At 49.5% G+C, this 17,335-nt stretch overlaps 1 protein-coding gene across 3 annotated transcripts in view; it reads right to left on the reverse strand.

Moving 5' to 3' along the window:
• The window catches only part of LOC137620639 (centromere protein F-like), a 265,316-nt gene that overhangs the window by 48,790 nt on the left and 199,191 nt on the right, over positions 1 to 17,335 (reverse strand). For all 3 annotated transcript variants that reach the window (XM_068350944.1, XM_068350942.1, XM_068350943.1), the window contains exon 10: positions 8,987 to 9,090. In XM_068350944.1, coding sequence (XP_068207045.1) covers positions 8,987 to 9,090 — 104 coding nt within the window. The remainder of the gene's footprint in view (positions 1 to 8,986; positions 9,091 to 17,335) is intronic.

Genomic DNA, 17,335 nt, shown 5'->3' on the forward strand with positions numbered 1-17,335 from the left:
TCTGTAGGCGGAGTCCTCCGACGGGGAAACCTCGCCTCCGTCGACCAAGGCATCGGCTTGGCTGAGGGGAGCCGTGCTTGGGTGGTAAACTGGCCGCTCCCTACTAGGTCCCAGGGAGGCCGTCCCGCAACCGTAGGGCGCACCGTACACGGTTGGGTCTCGCCGTGTGGCGGGTGCCACCGACCCCGGGAGGCCTTTCGACTGGCCCAAGGCTCTGGACGCGGAGGACACGGTCCCGGTGGGAAGACCCGACCCCGGCAACCGGTCCTTCCCGCTCGACGTCCGACCCAGCTGGGCTGGTTCGGTCGGGCTGTCTTCTCGGAAGCGCGCTTCCTCCTGTCGGGCGGGGTGAACCGAAGGCCTCGAGGACTTGTGCCTGAGAGTGAGGTCCTTCTTGCGTGGCCGGTCGAGCGGTTCCAAGTTGTATGTAGGCAGTGACAACTTGGAGGCTCGATCACTGGACCGAGAGTCTGGAGAGCGGTGCTTCCTGGACTCTCCTGGGGGCACGTAGAACCATTCGCCGCCGCCGGGAGAGACCTCCCTCTTGTACTTACGAGAGTGAGAGCGTGGGCGCCTCCTACTGTGCCGCGACCTCGACCTGGAGCGGGAACGATCACTATCGGTCCGCGCTCTCTTACGGTGCCGTTTCTCCCTGCGTTCTCCCCCGGAGGATGAGTCTGCTTCCGAAGAGTCCGAGGGTGCCACGTTCCTCACGTAACGACTGCTAGAGTGATGCGCAGGGGAGGCCCTTCGCCGTCGACCGTCCGAGACAGGGTGCTGGAGAAAGTCCTCGGGAACTGCTGTGGATACCGAGGGTACCGAGTCCACTCTGTCCCTGCTAGAAGGCCATGGACCCAGGGATACGTCCATCCTTAGCGGTGACCTCCCCGGAGTCTTCGGTAACTTCCACCCGAAGGCGTCGCTACTCGGGCGACGAATTCTCGAGTGGTTCTCTTCTGGCGGGGGGGAACCCGACGCACCGGCCCACGAGGGCGGGGGGGAGACTGAGATCGCCACACTGCCCCATACCGGGTCTTCTGAGGAAGCGTGATCCCCTGCCACGTGGCCCGATTCGCCCGAAACACTCGCGGCCCTTCCGTTTACTCCCGAGGGGCCAGCCCTTGGTTCCTCCCTCACACTGGGTTCACTTGGGAGGACACTATGGCTAACAATCACACTGGGGGCTTGTTGGCCACTCCTCTGCGAAGGAGATGGAGAGGCCGAGGCTTCGTCGGACCGATCACTGACCGACTGTAAGGAGGACACGCCACTCACTTTCTTGGGGGAACGCTTAGACGACTTCTTTTTCTTTGTACCATACCGTACCCACTGAATGCCGTCCCAACTCACGCACTCGGAACATGTGTCCGAGGAGGAACAAACTTTAACCCTGCACGTGGAACAAAAGGAATGCGGGTCCACTTCTGGTTTAGAGAGGAAAGCCCCACACGACTTTCCTGCTCTAGGACCAGGACAACGACGCACGTTCTCCATCGTTCGCACACGAAGGTCAACACTAACGAGTTACGGAAAACCCTGGATAACACAAGGGGAACGGACTGAGGACACTTTGCGAAAACGCACTATCGCAGAAAAAACACAAGTCCGTACACTGGGAACACGTGGGATCACAACGCGCCAAAGGATCGAGAGTTTAAGCGAGAGAGTGAGATGCTTCGTATCTCACGACCAAGGACTTAATGAGATCCTGACCCGGGAAAAGCAGTGACCTGCCCTAATCCGGGCCGCAGGAATTATCCTGGCGGCGGGGGTAGGAACTATCGGGAGCGAGATAGGGGGGGTAGCGCGGGAAATCTTGGTCGAGTTTGAGAGAGGGTCAAGGACCCTCCGAAGAGGTAATTCGAGGTAAAGTATTCGTGTCGGAACAAATATATTTTTCAACCAACCCAGGGCCATCTCCCCCCCCTGGAGCTGCGACGCACTCCGGAGCTTTCCGTTTTTTGCCACTATGCCCACTTCCATTATATTTTACAGTAATTACATAAGAGCTCCGGCTCCTTGTGAATTCACACATAAGGCACTCCGGAGTATCCCTTTCCTATCATTTACTATTCTCGATGCAGTAATTACAGCGGAGCTCCGGCTCCCATATGATCACGAATCCATTAATACACATCTTATAGAACCCCTTTTTAACCTTAGCTCTACTATTAAGCATATGTCTAACCTTTAGGTTAAGTTAGAGCCTCTGGAAGTTCTTGTACTTATATGATTCTTTATATTACAGAAAGTTCGGTGTGCCACCAAGGGTTGTGCGGCGACCTTCACCGATCCGGTAGGCCACGACGTCTGCAGGACGCATGCCCACTGTGCGATCTCCTTCACACGGGAAGCTGGCCAGACCCAGTATATGTTCTGGTTTCCGGAGACTTGCACGCTCTGCTATGAGCTCTCGTCGCTTCTCCTCAATGATGAGGTAAGATTTCTCAATGGTACCACTCATTCTGTTATTGTTGTTTTGAGATTTCTTCATTGTAGACGATTGCAGTTACAGCATTCATAAATAATTTTAACTTGAATCTGTTTTTACTTCTGCTGATAGCTTATCCATGCCCTTCCTAGTTCGTTCTAACATTACCCCCTCTTTCAGGGTGACGAGGATTCTCTCAAAGCGGCCAGAACCAGCCTCCGGACCTGGGTCTCTGGATTTGGGAGGAACGCCCCTCAAGGCTGCCCCTACCTGCTGGACGGGGACATGGCTTCCCGGCTCTTCCCTGGTTCTCCCTCGGCTGCCGTACCAACTGACCTGGCAACGCCTTTAATTGAAGTTCTCCAGGCCGCTCTGCCCGCAGAAGACGAACATCAGCTTTCTGGGGACGTCTCCACTCTAGACATCCACGTCGAACCGATGGATGAGCAGGTAAGTGGTGTGGAGGACCTGGCAGAATCTTTCCTATCTCCTACTCCTTCCTCTACCTCTTCCTTCCTCGGCTTTGACAAGCCTGCGGATTCTCCATGGGACGCCTCCATGTCGGTCCACCCCAAGGTTAAGCCAGTAAAGAAACAGAAGCCCAAACCCATTAATCCAGCTTCGCCTCCAACCATGTCACCGGTCCCCGGACCTTCCTCAGCTCCCGACATCCCTGTGATGTCAAAGACCCCTCCTCCTTCTAAGGGACAGAGGGGTAAGTCCGCTAAAGCCAAGGCTTCAGCTGCGGTTGGCTCCTCGGACCCCCCTGTCAATGGTAAACGAAATGGTGGAGTCGAAATTGGAGAAGCACTCCGCCGTCATGACGGAGCTAAAAGACACGGTAGCTAGTCTTCTCCGCTCTGGATCACAACCAGCTCCGGTTGTAGGCCCTGACACCTCCAAGCTACCGCCGTTCAACAAGAACAATCCTTGGCGGTTCGCTCGTCATGCTCCTTACTTGGACGGCACTCTAACTCTGGAAGGCTTGGGTACCCGCCCCTTGGACGACCTGGAGTTCTTTCCCACTAACCTCCAGTTCCCTTTCAATGGGTTTGTCCGCCTGAAGGAACATGCCCTCGTCCGGATGGACAAAGTGCCGAAGGAAACAGTCATATTTCCTAAGGAGCATGCCCAAGCTGTCTGGGCTCGTAAACTATCGGAATGGGGATGCATTAACTCCAAGTTGACCCCCCACAAAGGTTCTTATACCATTTTTATGACTCCTCCAACTATCCCAGCTCCTCTTACTGACAAAGTAGCGGAGCTGACCGTTCAAGCCATCAAGGACGGCATCCCTATGCCAACCCTTAAAGAGACAGACCCCACCTCTCTCCTTGTCCCAGGCCCAAGTGAATTTTGGCAAGATGTCTCGTCCACCTTTATGGTAGGTAAACTTGACCCGGACTGCGCCTCCTCCCTCTTTTCAGAGAAACTCCCCAAACTCACGGATCACCTGGTGAAAACGGAGTTTGAGTCGAGAAACAGGCTTGCAAGATCACTCAACTCTTTGGTATCCTCTGAGTTGATAGCCGCCCTTTATTATGAGGAACCACTCTTTCGGGTACTGGCGAAGAGTGTTTTGCAGACTTTGCAAATAGACCTGCACGATTTTTGGACTGCGAGAACGGCCTGCAGGAAACACGTTCTCGCCGAGGCTTCTATTAGGCATGAGCCTAACAGACTTATTACCTCCTTCTGTTGGGGTGAAACTCTCTTCCCTCAGGAGGTGGATAAAGTCCTCCACAACGCTGCGAGGGCTAATCAAAACCTCCAAGTCCGATGGGGTCTCTCTAACAAAAGAAAGTTTGAACCGGTTATGAGGCAACCTTTCTCTAAAAAGAAACAGAGGTCATACATTCCATATAAAACCGGTCGTGGCCAGCATCGCCAATCTCCTGGTCCACAATCTTCCACTCCATCTACCTCCAAGTCCGTCCCTCCGCAACAGATCGTCTTTGTGCCGGCCCCTCAAGGTACCCAACCTGCGTCTATGGCCACATGGATGACCTCCCCAGCTTTCAATCAAGCTTTTGAAGCCTCAGGGTCCTTTCGAGGATACCCTAGGCATCCCGGAAGCAATAGGGCTAGAGGTCAGTTCCGCCAGCGAGGCGGACCTAGAGCCAGAGGTTCCCGAGGAGGACGAGGGGCGAAATTCAACCCAAACCAATGAGATGGATCAGGTAGGAGGGAGACTGTACCGGTTTCGGGACCAATGGACCTTCAGTCCTTGGGCCCCCAGTATAGTCTCCAAAGGCCTGGGCTGGAAGTGGGCACAAGGTTCTCCACCCCCGACTGTGTCCTTCTTCCAGAAGTCCACTCCAATTATAGAGGAGTACACGAAAGACCTACTAAGGAAGAAAGCAATAAAGAGAGTGCGAACATTGAAATTTCAAGGACGCCTGTTCACGGTCCCCAAAAAGAATTTGAACGGCTTGAGAGTAGTTCTGGACCTGACGAAATTGAATTCTTACATTCTTTGCGACAGGTTCCGTATGCTGACTGTCTCTCATGTGCGGACCTTACTTCCCCGTGGGGCCGTCACCACCTCTATCGATCTTACCGACGCCTATTATCACATTCCGGTAGCAAGAAACTTCTCCCCTTACCTCGGCTTCTGCCTAAGCAAGAATTCCTATGCGTTCAAGGTGATGCCCTTTGGCCTCAACATCGCCCCCGGAATATTTACGAAGTTGGGAGAGACGGTGTTAGAACAGCTCAGGAGCCAGGGAATTATGCTGATAGCTTATCTGGATGACTGGTTCATTTGGGCATAAACAGTTCAGGAATGCCACAAGGCTACAACCAAAGTGGTTCAGTTCCTACACAAACTGGGATTTCAAGTCAACTTGCAGAAATCACGCCTGCAACCAGCAAGCCAATTCGAATGGCTAGGCATTCACTAGGACCTCACGAATCACAGACTATCTCTTCCCCCAAAAAAGGTCAAAGAGATAGCATCAAAGACAAAATGGTTCATCAAAAACGAACAGGTGTCAAGAAGAGCCTTAGAAAGAATTCTCGGCTTACTTCAATTCGCCTCAGTAACAGACCACTTACTAAAAGCTAAACTCAAGTACATCAACCGAGTTTGGAGGAAGAGAGCAACAACTCGCCTACGAGACAAGATATCAACGATCCCCTCAGTATTAATATGACGATTCTGGCCATGGTTGAAACCAGAGAACCTATCCAAATTGGTTCCTCTGCAGTTTCCCCCTCCCCGAGTGACGATTCACACAGATGCGTCTCTCAGTGGTTGGGGGGGCTACTCTCGACACCAGATGTTTCAGGGATCCTGGTCCCCCACTATGAAGCAATTCCACATAAACGTGTTAGAGGCCATGGCGGTATTACTAACCTTAAAACGACTATCCCCTCCAAAAGCAACTCATATCAGGATAGTCTCAGACAGCACAGCAGTAGTCCCCTGTACAAACAGGGGCGGATCGAAATCTCCCAACCTGAATCAGATCCTGGTAATGATTTTTACCTTGGCAACCGAAAAGAACTGGTTTCTGTCAGCAACTCACCTGGCAGGAGTCCAGAACATTATAGCGGACGCCCTCTCCAGGACGAAACCACTGGAATCAGAATAGTCCCTAGACATGAATTCATTCCGGTGGATATCCAGGCTGGTTCCGGGTCTCCAGGTAGACTTGTTTGCAACACAACTCAACCACAAGCTTCCTTGCTATGTGGCCCCAAACCTGGACCCTCAGGCTTATGCCATGGACGCATTAACCCTGGACTGGAACCATTGGAAGAAGATTTACCTGTTCCCTCCGGTGAATCTTCTGATGAAAGTCTTGCCCAAACTGCGCTCGTTCAAAGGAGCCGTAGCTCTGGTGGCACCAAACTGGCCAAAAAGCAATTGGTTTCCTCTCCTTCTCGAGTTGAAACTTCGCCCCTTCCGGATCCCATTCCCCAGGCTGACACAAGTGGTCCAAACACAGACTGTCAAATTCCTCAAGGATAGCACAGCCCTAACTTTGTGGACTTTATGAAATTTGCAGCACACAGGGATGCAAACATTGATCCGGAGAATGTCCTCTTTATCGAATCAGACAAGAGGGACTCAACACTTAGGCAATATGATTCGGCTGTTAAGAAACTAGCAGAATTTCTAAAAAATTCAGACAATACCCGAATGACCCCTAACCTGGCCATTTCGTTTTTTAGGTCCCTATTTAACAAGGGCCTAGCTGCTAGTACTATCACTATTAAATCAGCCCTGAGAAAGATTTTTCAGGTGGGCTTCAATATTAACCTAGCGGATTCATATTTTTCATTCATTCCAAAAGCCTGTGCTAGGCCTAGACCTTCTGTTCGTCCACAAAAGGTCTCATGGTCTCTGAACGACGTCTTAAAGCTAGCATCGGACACCGATAACGAATCCTGCTCCTACATTTTGCTACTTCGGAAGACCCTGTTTCTTACAGCCACGGCCTCAGGTGCCAGAATTTCAGAATTAGCAGCTCTCTCCCGTAACTCTGAAAACCCAGATTTCCTGCCATCAGGAGAAGTCCTACTCTCTCCAGATTGAGATTTCCTAGCTAAAAATGAGGACCCACAAAATAGGTGGTCCCCTTGGACAATTGTTCCTTTACCCCAGGATGCTTCTCTATGTCCAGTTGTTACACTTCGGGCCTTTTTAGCTAGGACTGTCATGCGCTCATCTGGCCCCTTGTTTGTCAGGGAACAAGGTGGTAATATCTCCATCCAAGGCATTAGACAGCAAATCCTTTACTTTATCAAGCAAGCTAACTCGGAATCTTTTCCACATGCACATGATATCCGGGCTGTAGCAACCTCCATCAATTATTTCCAGAACATGGATTTTGATGACCTTAAAAAGTACACGGGTTGGAAATCCCCTATGGTTTTCAAACGCCACTATTTAAAGAACTTACAGGCCCTTAAATTCCCTACTATTCCTTTTCGTCCAACTCTCTTCCTTCTCCCTCCTAACTGCCACTCCCACCACGATGCCTCTCACCTCGGTCGGGTGTTTAGCCCCATACCTAATGTTATGTCATTGTTGCCTTGTTCATGTTGGTTGCTTTCATTTTGGATTGTATATAGCTTACCCATGGGTATTAGTAGAGTTTGCCATGTTATTTTTTATCCATATTATGATTACTCTGTATTTTTGTCTTATGCCATTCTTAGCATTATTACTTTTAGCTACTTACACTTGTGGATTATGATTGTATTGCATCACTTGATTTGTTTGTACAGTATTCTTTACTTTGTACCATTATGGCATTTTTTCTTTTTACACATGAGGTTTTTTGATGATTGTTTATGTCACATTACGTTCCTTAATATATAGTAACCTCCACTTGTACATAACGTTTTTTACTTTAACCTTTTTGAATTGTGGGCTTGGAAGGCATTTTCTGGTATATTTTCACCAGGCGTCACAGGTCGACCCAGAGAAGGGATTTTGACGAAGGAAAAATCTATTTCTGGGGAGATGCCTGTGACGCCCGGTGAAACCCTTCCCTGGTTTTTCCCCGTCCCTTTCCTTTCCAAGCCATCTCATACAGAAGGATGTGTAGATGGCGCTCGAGTCGGGCGTCGGTGGAATGGATCAGGTGGGTTTGGTTAGTGCTGCTGTAGCGGCTCATCCCTTATTGATAAAGGATTTATCTAAATGGAAGACGACTTGTGAATAGTGGTTTTCACACGCCCTATCTTTATATACGATGCCCTCAGGGTGCTCGCGCGAGGGTAGTAACCTCTGCATTCCATGCTTCAACTTTCTCTGGTATATTTGGAAGTATTTATATCGGAAAAGTGATAAGAAGGACCTTTTCACCGGGCGTCACAGGTATCTCCCCAGAAATAGATTTTTCCTTCGTCAAAATCCCTTTTATAGTTTTATATATGTTTCATCATTTAAATTAATCTCAACAAAAAAGAAGGTAAAGTTAATAGCAAGGACAGTTATAGGATGGAACAGAATAAACAAGATTAAAACTAAGTATGGAGACAAAAATCAAAAGTTGTTGGGTGCAAAGGGAACTTTCACTGAACCCTTGATGCTAACTACTATATACCATGCAAGGTAAGCACACTAAAAGTCAAATTCTGATATGGGATATAATTCACTTAGACTGGATAAAATACATTGCTTCTTAAACTGTGGCAATTGTCACATAGCATACTAAATAGGGTTAGTGAACTTACTTTGTACTTTATACAGCTCTATAGTAACAATATAAAACTTGTTTTAGGTCATTTGATAAAACTACATTTCACTAAGACTCAGAAAAATGTACATCCCAATATCATATCATATTTGACAGATTTGAATGCCTTAATTCATTTACTACTGTAATGTGTAACAACATCTACTTTTGGTCACTTTTAATTGCAAAATCTATCCATTACCTACAGTTAATGAAAAACAAAAATGCGTTAAGGTAGTAAACTTACTAGGTTAAAATATGATTGCTTCAAAGCTTATACAATGTGCATTGTAAGCTTACAGTCTTGCAGTCTATAGATGAACTTGTAGAATTAAGATCTGAAAAGAAAATGGCTACTAACCTGAGCAAGAGCTTTGTCTAAAGATGCTTGCATAGAGTTCTGAGTATTTCGGCTGTGTGCTTCTAACTGCTGAACCTTAGTTTGTAAATCTCTCACTTGTTTTTCTGAAAGATGGAAGTTAAATCCTAAGTCAACGAGAATCTTTAGTCTAATAACGCTTAGTAATAAATAATACAATTTTATTCAAGTAAAATACAATGAAAAAGGTAGTATTAACTTGCCTAAATGTAACCTAAAGACCCAACATATAACTATGCTCTGCGAACAATCGATATAGAAGTACTGTAAAGATTTAAAGGTAGCTAATAAATGTCCTAGAGACCGACCATATACTGTATACAGTACATGATCAACATCCAAGCCTCTCTCCAAACAATCTAGGAATATGAACAGCTAAGTAATGGCAGATGATGACTCAGCATGTAGACCTATAAGAAGGCCTCCCCAAAAGATTTGTCTCCATCTCACAAGGAAGACGAGGTTGCATACATATTGTTATCAACTTCTCAATAGTATATACACCTATTCTTTTCTCTGGGAATCCCCTTGAACTAAAAACTACTTAATCTTCTCGGCCGTTACGAGAATTAAACATCAGCCGTTCAGCTTAGGCTTTGATGTCACCAGTGTGACGGAAAAGCTAAATAACATGAGATCATTGCAGTTCCTTATGTTTAACCACTATATTGTTTTATTACTTTACTAGGGTCACGTATCTTATGAATTAAAGAAAATGGGAAAATCTAAAAGAAATTTTGTGGGTAAACATCAATTAACAGAGCTTCTGAAGAAGCAGCAATATGAACATTGAGGGTGGTTCATATAATAATAATAATAATAATAATAATAATAATAATAATAATAATAATAATAATAAAAAATCTCTTCGACAAAGCAAAAGAAATATTTTTTTGAAACTTCAAAGTAAAAATCTTTTTTTAAAATATCACAAATTTTTAAGTAATTTGTATTTTTCCTAACATACTTACCGAGAACTACTTTCTTAGGAGGTACCTGGAATCTCCTCTCAACCGACCAGAGTTTTGTGTAGTTTACCCTACTTCCGTTTTCTGTGAGGACTACTCCAGGCGGAAGGATACGTGCCCTGAGGCTAGTCCCGAGCCAGGTCGCGTGTTAGGTTGGGTCTCGATCCTCAGTAAGTTCCTGGATGTTAAAAATATCTAAGGGTCAGTAAGGCACTCAGGGAAGGAAGGGAGGGCCATTACCCGAAAGTAGTTCTCGGTAAGTATGTTAGGAAAAATACAAATTACTTAAAAATTTGTGATTTGTTCCAACACAGAGACTTACCTCGAACTACTTTCTTAGGAGACTTACACTTTAAGAGGTGGGAGTGTCTTCCTGAACTCTAGACCCAACTAATCCGGGCGACAAGGAACCTAGGTAGGAAACTAGGTTCTAAGATATCCAGAAAACGAAACGTAGGGAAAAACTACACAAAGAGCTCATGTTAGTGTCTAAATACTCACCCTTAAAAAATTCAACGATGCTGAGTTCTGTGACGAAGTTGTGAAGTCGTGTCTTTTGGAGGTTGTATCTGGGTCTATATTCGAGTCGGGAAAGGAAAAGGGACAAGGGTGAAAGGAAACGAACCGGTGTCTCTTGGTTTTGCTACCCACGATTGTACCTGGGGTTCACTGTTAAATCACTTGGAGCGCAGAGATGACTGTCCCAATAGAGAACCCGTCTAGAGATTTCCTCGAGCAATCCTTGAGGTAATGAGTTGTGAAGGTCGACTGGTTCGACCAGGTGCCTGCTCTAAGGATCTGGGCCACCGCCATGTTCTTTTCAAAAGCCACAGAGGTACTTAGACCCCTAATGTCATGGGGCCTGGGATTACTTGTCAGGGGAAGACCCGCTTTGCTATAGGCCCTGACAATCACCTGTCTTAGCCAATAGGAGATGGTATTCTCAGATACCTGCTTTTTCGTTGTACCCGTGGAGACAAAAAGGTTTTTGATACCAGGGCGGAGATTAGCCGTCCTCTCAAGGTATTTCCTCACGGCTCTGAAGGGGCACAACTTCAAATCTCCTGGATTCCCTGTTCGAGGAATCACTGCCATTGAGAAGCCTTCAAACTTAGGGTCCCTGACTGCTGGATTCTGTGTTTTTACTACAAAAGAAGGGACAAACTTGAAGGAGACCTCACGCCACCCCTTCGTATGAGAGATTTCGTAGGACAACCCATGGATTTCTCCTACTCTCTCAGCTGAGGCCAAGGCCAACAAGAAGACTGTCTTGAGAGTGAGATCCCTGTCCACTATGTCCTTCAAGGGTTCGAACGCTGGCTCACTTAGCATTTTCAGTACTCTTGCCACGTCCCACTGTGGTACCCTGGAGGCTTGCGGAGGGAATGCTTGTTCAAAGCTCCTGATGAGCATAGAGATATGCCTAGAGGAGCCCAGATCAATGCCCTTCAGAAGGAAAACTTGGCCCAAGGCTGCACGGACTCCCTTGATGGCCGGTATTGACATGCCCACCCCGTCTCTGAGGTGTACGAGGAAATCCGCAATATCCGGAACCGAGGCTTTTAGAGGCTTGATGTTCTTTGAGGAACACCATTTCGTGAAAGTGGCCCATTTTGCCTGGTAGACCGCTGCCGAAGACCGCCTCAGATAGCGCGACATCTTTTCAGCCGTTCCTGCCGAATATCCTTCCTTCCTCAGGAGACGCTCGATAGTCTCCAAGCGTGAAGGCGAAGAGACCGAGGATTGTCGTGGAACCTTTGGAAGTGTGGTTGCCGCAGAAGGTCTGGTCTGTCGGGCAGAGGCCACGGGAGAAGACACGCTAGATCTCTTAGATCCGCGAACCACTCTCTCTCCGGCCACCAGGGCGCTAACAAAGTCATCCTTAAGTTGTGAGCTGTCCTTACTCTGTTGAGCACTTTGCCTGATCAATGCGAAGGGAGGAAAAGCGTACAGGTCGAGATTGTCCCATTTGTGTTGAAATGCGTCCTCCAATGCCGCCTTTGGGTCTGGGACAGGAGAACAAAATACGGGGAGTTGTGCGTTCAGTCTGGTTGCAAAGAGATCCATCACCGGCGAACCCCATTTCCGAATGATGAGCCTGGCTACTCCTGGGTGAAGAGACCACTTGGTCCCCACTACCTGGCCCATCCTGCTGAGCCCGTTGGCTAGGACATTCCTTTTGCCTGGAATGAACCTCGCTGAAAACACGATTTGTTCTGACTCGGCCCAATCCAGGATCTCCAAAGCGAGAGCGCACAACTCCTTCGACTTGAGACCTCCGTGTTTCTTTATGTACGCTACTATAGTGGCATTGTCGCACATCAATGCCACTGTGTTTCCCCTTAGAAGATCTACGAACTGTAGGCCCGCTTCTCGGACTGCCTTCATCTCTAAGACGTTGATGTGTTGTGCTTTCTCTTCTTCCATCCAAGATCCTCTTGCTGACTTGGCGAGGAGGTGTGCCCCCCACCCCTCCTTGGAGGCGTCTGTGAAGAGAAGCATCTCGGGGGGGGCTCAGTTGCGAAGGGCATCCCTTTAAGGGTATTCGCCCGATCCTGCCACCACTCCAGGGATTGTTTTGCCTCCGTAAGAATGGGAATTGACTTGTAGGGGGAGTCTAACTGGCTCCAGAGCCCCTTCAGGTTCCATTGGATGCTCCTGAGTCTGAGCCTCCCTTGGGGAACCAGTTTCTCTAATGACACTAGGTGACCTATCAACCTCTGCCAGTCCTTGGCTCTCCTGGACTGCCCCGAAAGGAAAGGCTGGAGGATCTGGTCCAGGTTGTTCAACCTCTCCCCCGACGGAAAGGCTCTCACTAGGCGGGAGTCCAGCACTATCCCCAAGTAAGTCATCCTGGTGGAGGGAGACAGATGCAATTTCTCCAGGTTGATAGTGATACCCAGAACTTTGCAGAATTGTATTAGGTTCACGCCTTGCTCCTTCAAAACTACCTCTGAGGAGGAAAGAAGTAACCAGTCGTCCAGGTAGCGAATGAGGCGAATACCCCGCTCGTGAGCCCACACGTAGACTGTTGTAAAGACCCTCGTGAATACCTGGGGCGCTGTTGACAATCCGAAGCAGAGGGTCTTGAACTGCAGGATCTGGGTACCCCACTTCACCCGGAGAAACTTCCTGCTTGAGGGGTGGATTTGAAAATACGCGTCTTTGAGGTCTATGGACATCATGAAGTCCCCTTCCCTCAAGGACTGCAGGACTGACTTTGGAGTGTCCCTCTTGAAGTCGGTCTTGCACACAAACTTGTTGAGGGCTGACAGATCTATCACCGGTCTCCAACCACCCGTCGCTTTCTCCACCAGAAAGAGTCGACTGTAGAAGCCTGGGCCCGGATGAAGGACCGTTTCCATCACACCCTTTTCCAACATTGCGGATACTTCCTCCTGCAAGGTTGCCCTCTTCAAGGGGTCCGTGGGTGCTAGCCACTCCGCCCGGCTGGCTGGAATCAGAGGAGGCGGTTCTGCTAGGAATGGTAGTCTGTAACCCTCCTTCAACACCGTTACTGTCCAGGGTTCCGCACCGTGGTCCTTCAATGCTTGCCAAAAATGTCTGAGGCATCCCCCAACCTGAGGCTTGGGCAGGAGTAGGGGGCCTTCCACCCTCTCTCCTTCTGGAGGAACGACCTGAAGGCTTCGGCATTGCCCGCCACAACCTTGTCCACGTGCGTACGTCCCAGAACCACGTCCCTGGCCACAGGTAGCGCTAAGGAGGGTTCCTGCTGTACGGGGGCCTCCATTAGACGATTGAGGCTGGAACGCCAAGCATCTTCGTTGGTGGGAACAGGCTCCTCAATCCTGTGATGCCTCCGTATGAGGCCTATAAACCGAGTAGGATGTTCTAAACGAGGCAGGCGCTGTCGGAGCTCCTCTACGGGGGGGCTGCGGTGGTTGAGCCCAAGAGGTAAATGAGGCGTCTCTCCTCGTCTGGCTAGGAGAGGCTCGAGAAGTAGAGGGTCCATCCGACGTTGGCCTCCTGTAAGCGGGTCTCCTCATGGAGTGAGGTCTGGGCCCACTCACTTCCTTCCTCTTCATGACTTTCTCCATGATTTCCTCCATTTGTTTCAAGGGAAAAAGAGAGCCACCCCACACGGGCAGGCTCCTCAAAGCCCTCGCTTCTCTGTCAGGGATTTTCCAGGATAGCTTGGTCAGGACCGTATCCCTTCTCCTAAGAATCCAGTTGGCCGACAGGGCAAGAGACTGGAATGTCAAGAACTTCAGTGTCCTTCCCCCGGATATGATGAGTTCCTTCAGGAGGGCTTGATTCGCTGGGTCTGTCAAGTCGTAGGAGGCTTGGATACCCACCAGATTTGAAGCCCACCAGTCCAAGCAGGAGGGGAAGTTGACTAGGTCTTTAGACATCTCCTCCATCCTCGTCGCCTCTGACTGGGAAAAACAAATCGGGGCTGACGAGGCTCTGTCCTCCGGGGCACCCTGACCTAACACTTCAAGGGAGGCCTCCATCTTGCAGGCTCCCGGTCGCTGCCCCTCCGGCACATAAAATTTGCTCTGAGACCTTAGACCCTGGAGTAATTTTGAGGCACTCTGGAATTTGGGGGCTTCGGCATTGCCCGCCACAACCTCGTCCACGTGCATACGTCCCAGAACCACGTCCCTGGCCACAGGTAGCGCTAAGGAGGGCTTCTGCTGTACGGGGGCCTCCATTAGATGATTGAGGCTGGAACGCCAAGCATCTTCGTAGGTGGGAACAGGCTCCTCGATCCTGTGATGCCTCCGTATGAGGCCTATAACCTTCCGATAGGCTGAATCCTCGGTTGGAGAACCTTCCACGTCGCCGACCGCGCCCTCCGTCTGAAGCTGAGGCGATGTCCCGATGGGCACCTCCGTCTGTCGCTGAGGTTCTGACTCGACGGGCACCTCCGTGTGGCGTTAAAGGGCTGTGCCGACGGGCACCTCCGCACCAGGTCTCGGTCTTGGGACGGGCACCGCCGTGTCGGCGAGGGCTTCCGTCCTTAACATGTCCTTCGACAAAGAGGGTGAGGCTTCCGTGGGCTTGCCCGACGGAGGAAGCCGTCCCTGCGTAACCACCGGTCGAGTCAATTTTGCTGACTCGACGAGGCTGCCCGTCCGAAAAAGCGACTCCCCCCGCTGGGCGGGTTGAGTCGGTTGTTTCGCGGCCTTACGCCTGTCTGAAGCGGTCCTTTCGTTCTTGTCCTTACGAGGGTCAAACCTGTGGCTGGCAGAGGGCCTCCTTGGAGAACCGTATTTGGACCGCCGACTCGCAGAGCTCGGGATAGCAGCGAAGTCCGCGAGCTTCCTGCGGGGGACGAGGAACCATTCTTCTTTGGGAGACCTACTCCTCCCGTATTTCTTCCTGGGGGACCTGGAACGCCTTCTACCATATCTCGACCTCGAACGGGAACGTCTGCTCCTGGATCTATCCCTCCTCCGCGCTTCTCCCTTCGAAGAGAACGATGAACCTGCCGCTGAAGACTCCGACGACTGCATAACATGACCGAGGGGCAGGTGCATGGGGAATGGAGGTCTTCATGATTTGCTGGGTTCCGGAGGTCGAAGGTTGTAGAAACATGTCAGGAACCGCCGAAAGAGGAGCTGGGGGAGAGTTCAGTCGCACCACGTTGGGGAACCAGGAACCAAGGCCATCTTCCATCCTCAACGGGGACCTACCTGGAGTTTTCGGGAGTCCCCATCCGTAGGGATCCGCTACCGGCGAGTCCATCTTATCTTGGGTGCCATCAGCTGCAGAGGTACCTGAAACATAGGCCCATGAAGCGGTCGAAGAGACAGGGACATTTTTACCCCACATGGGGTCATCAGACGAGACGTGCCCTCCATGCACAAGGGCAGAGTCTCCAAGACCCCCACTAAAAGCACATTCAGGCCCCCCACTTGCCTGCGAAGAGTCAGCAACCCCAACATCTCGAAGACTAGACTCCTGGGGAAGAGCAATCGGCTTCTTCCCCGCAACGGACTTACCACGTGCCCTACTCTGGGTAGGGGAAGAAGGAACAGAAACATCGTCAGACTTCCCTCCTGGCGACGTCAAGGGCGAAGAGGTGCTCACCTTCCTGGGGGATCGCTTAGCGGACTTCTTCTTTTTCGTACTAAAACGAACCCACTGGATCTCACTCCACGACACACACTCCGGGCACTATCTGACGGAGAGCACACTTTACCCCTACAGGAAGAGCAAAGGGAATGCGGGTCAACCTCCGGCTTGGATAAAAACTCTCCATACGACTTCCCGGCTCTAGGTCCAGGACAACGGCGGGCCTGCTCCATAATGCACAACACAACACCGTAAGACACAGGAACGCAGGGAAAGGATAAGGAATACACTTGGGAAAGCACAAGGGAATCAAGCGAACACGCGAGAACACAAGGGAAAGTACAGGGATACCACGCAGGAGACACGTGGGACACACGAGTCGGGGACACAAAGGGTCGCACTGAGAATGGAAAGCGTCGGGATGGTATCACGACGCGACCAGAGAACTTACTGGGGATCGAGACCCAACCTAACACGCGACCTGGCTCGGGACTAGCCTCAGGGCACGTATCCTTCCGCCTGGGGTAGTCCTCACAGAAAACGGAAGTAGGGTAAACTACACAAAACTCTGGTCGGTTGAGAGGAGATTCCAGGTACCTCCTAAGAAAGTAACTCGTGGTAAGTCTCTTTGTTGGAACAAACATATTTTTCTCATTTGATTTTATATCACTATAGAATGGAAATACTGTAAAACCACTTTCTTAATCTCATATGAAATTTTTATCAATTTTTCTGTTATTGCAAAATAAAAGCAAAAAACCCAAATTTGCTCTTTTGCCATCACATAAATATGACAAACTTATAACAGTTTGTATTTTTCCTAACATACAAACCTGAATTCTTCACTATAGGAGATATTCTAGCGCGAGCTGGAAAATACGGCAGAAAACCTTAACAAGGTTGTTAACGACCGGGCTGGTAGTTATTCCCTTGTTGGGGGTGGGGAACTGCCGGCCGGTTGCTACTGAGTACCTTCAATCGGATTCTAGCTAGGACTATATTAGGGGGCAGTGACGGCGGGAAGATTTGAGTAAAGAATTTGGGTTTGTATGCTAGGAAAAATACAAACTCTGTTATAAGTTTGTCATTTGCTCCTACACTAAATACAAACCCTCATTCTTTACTATAGGAGACTTAGTCTTGAGGTCAGGGTGGACGAAGGCTTCTCTATACCTAGGGAAGATAGTCCTCAGACTAGACTCTATTAATGAACAATCTCCCATTAACTTTCTTTGTAGATCCCCAAATCCAGCATGACTGACGGTTTGTAAATACGTAGAAACCAAAGTTTCAGCATGAAGAGGGTCGGGAGTAATACCAG

This window comes from Palaemon carinicauda, chromosome 27 (assembly GCF_036898095.1).
Source record: "Palaemon carinicauda isolate YSFRI2023 chromosome 27, ASM3689809v2, whole genome shotgun sequence".
NCBI lineage: Eukaryota > Metazoa > Arthropoda > Malacostraca > Decapoda > Palaemonidae > Palaemon > Palaemon carinicauda.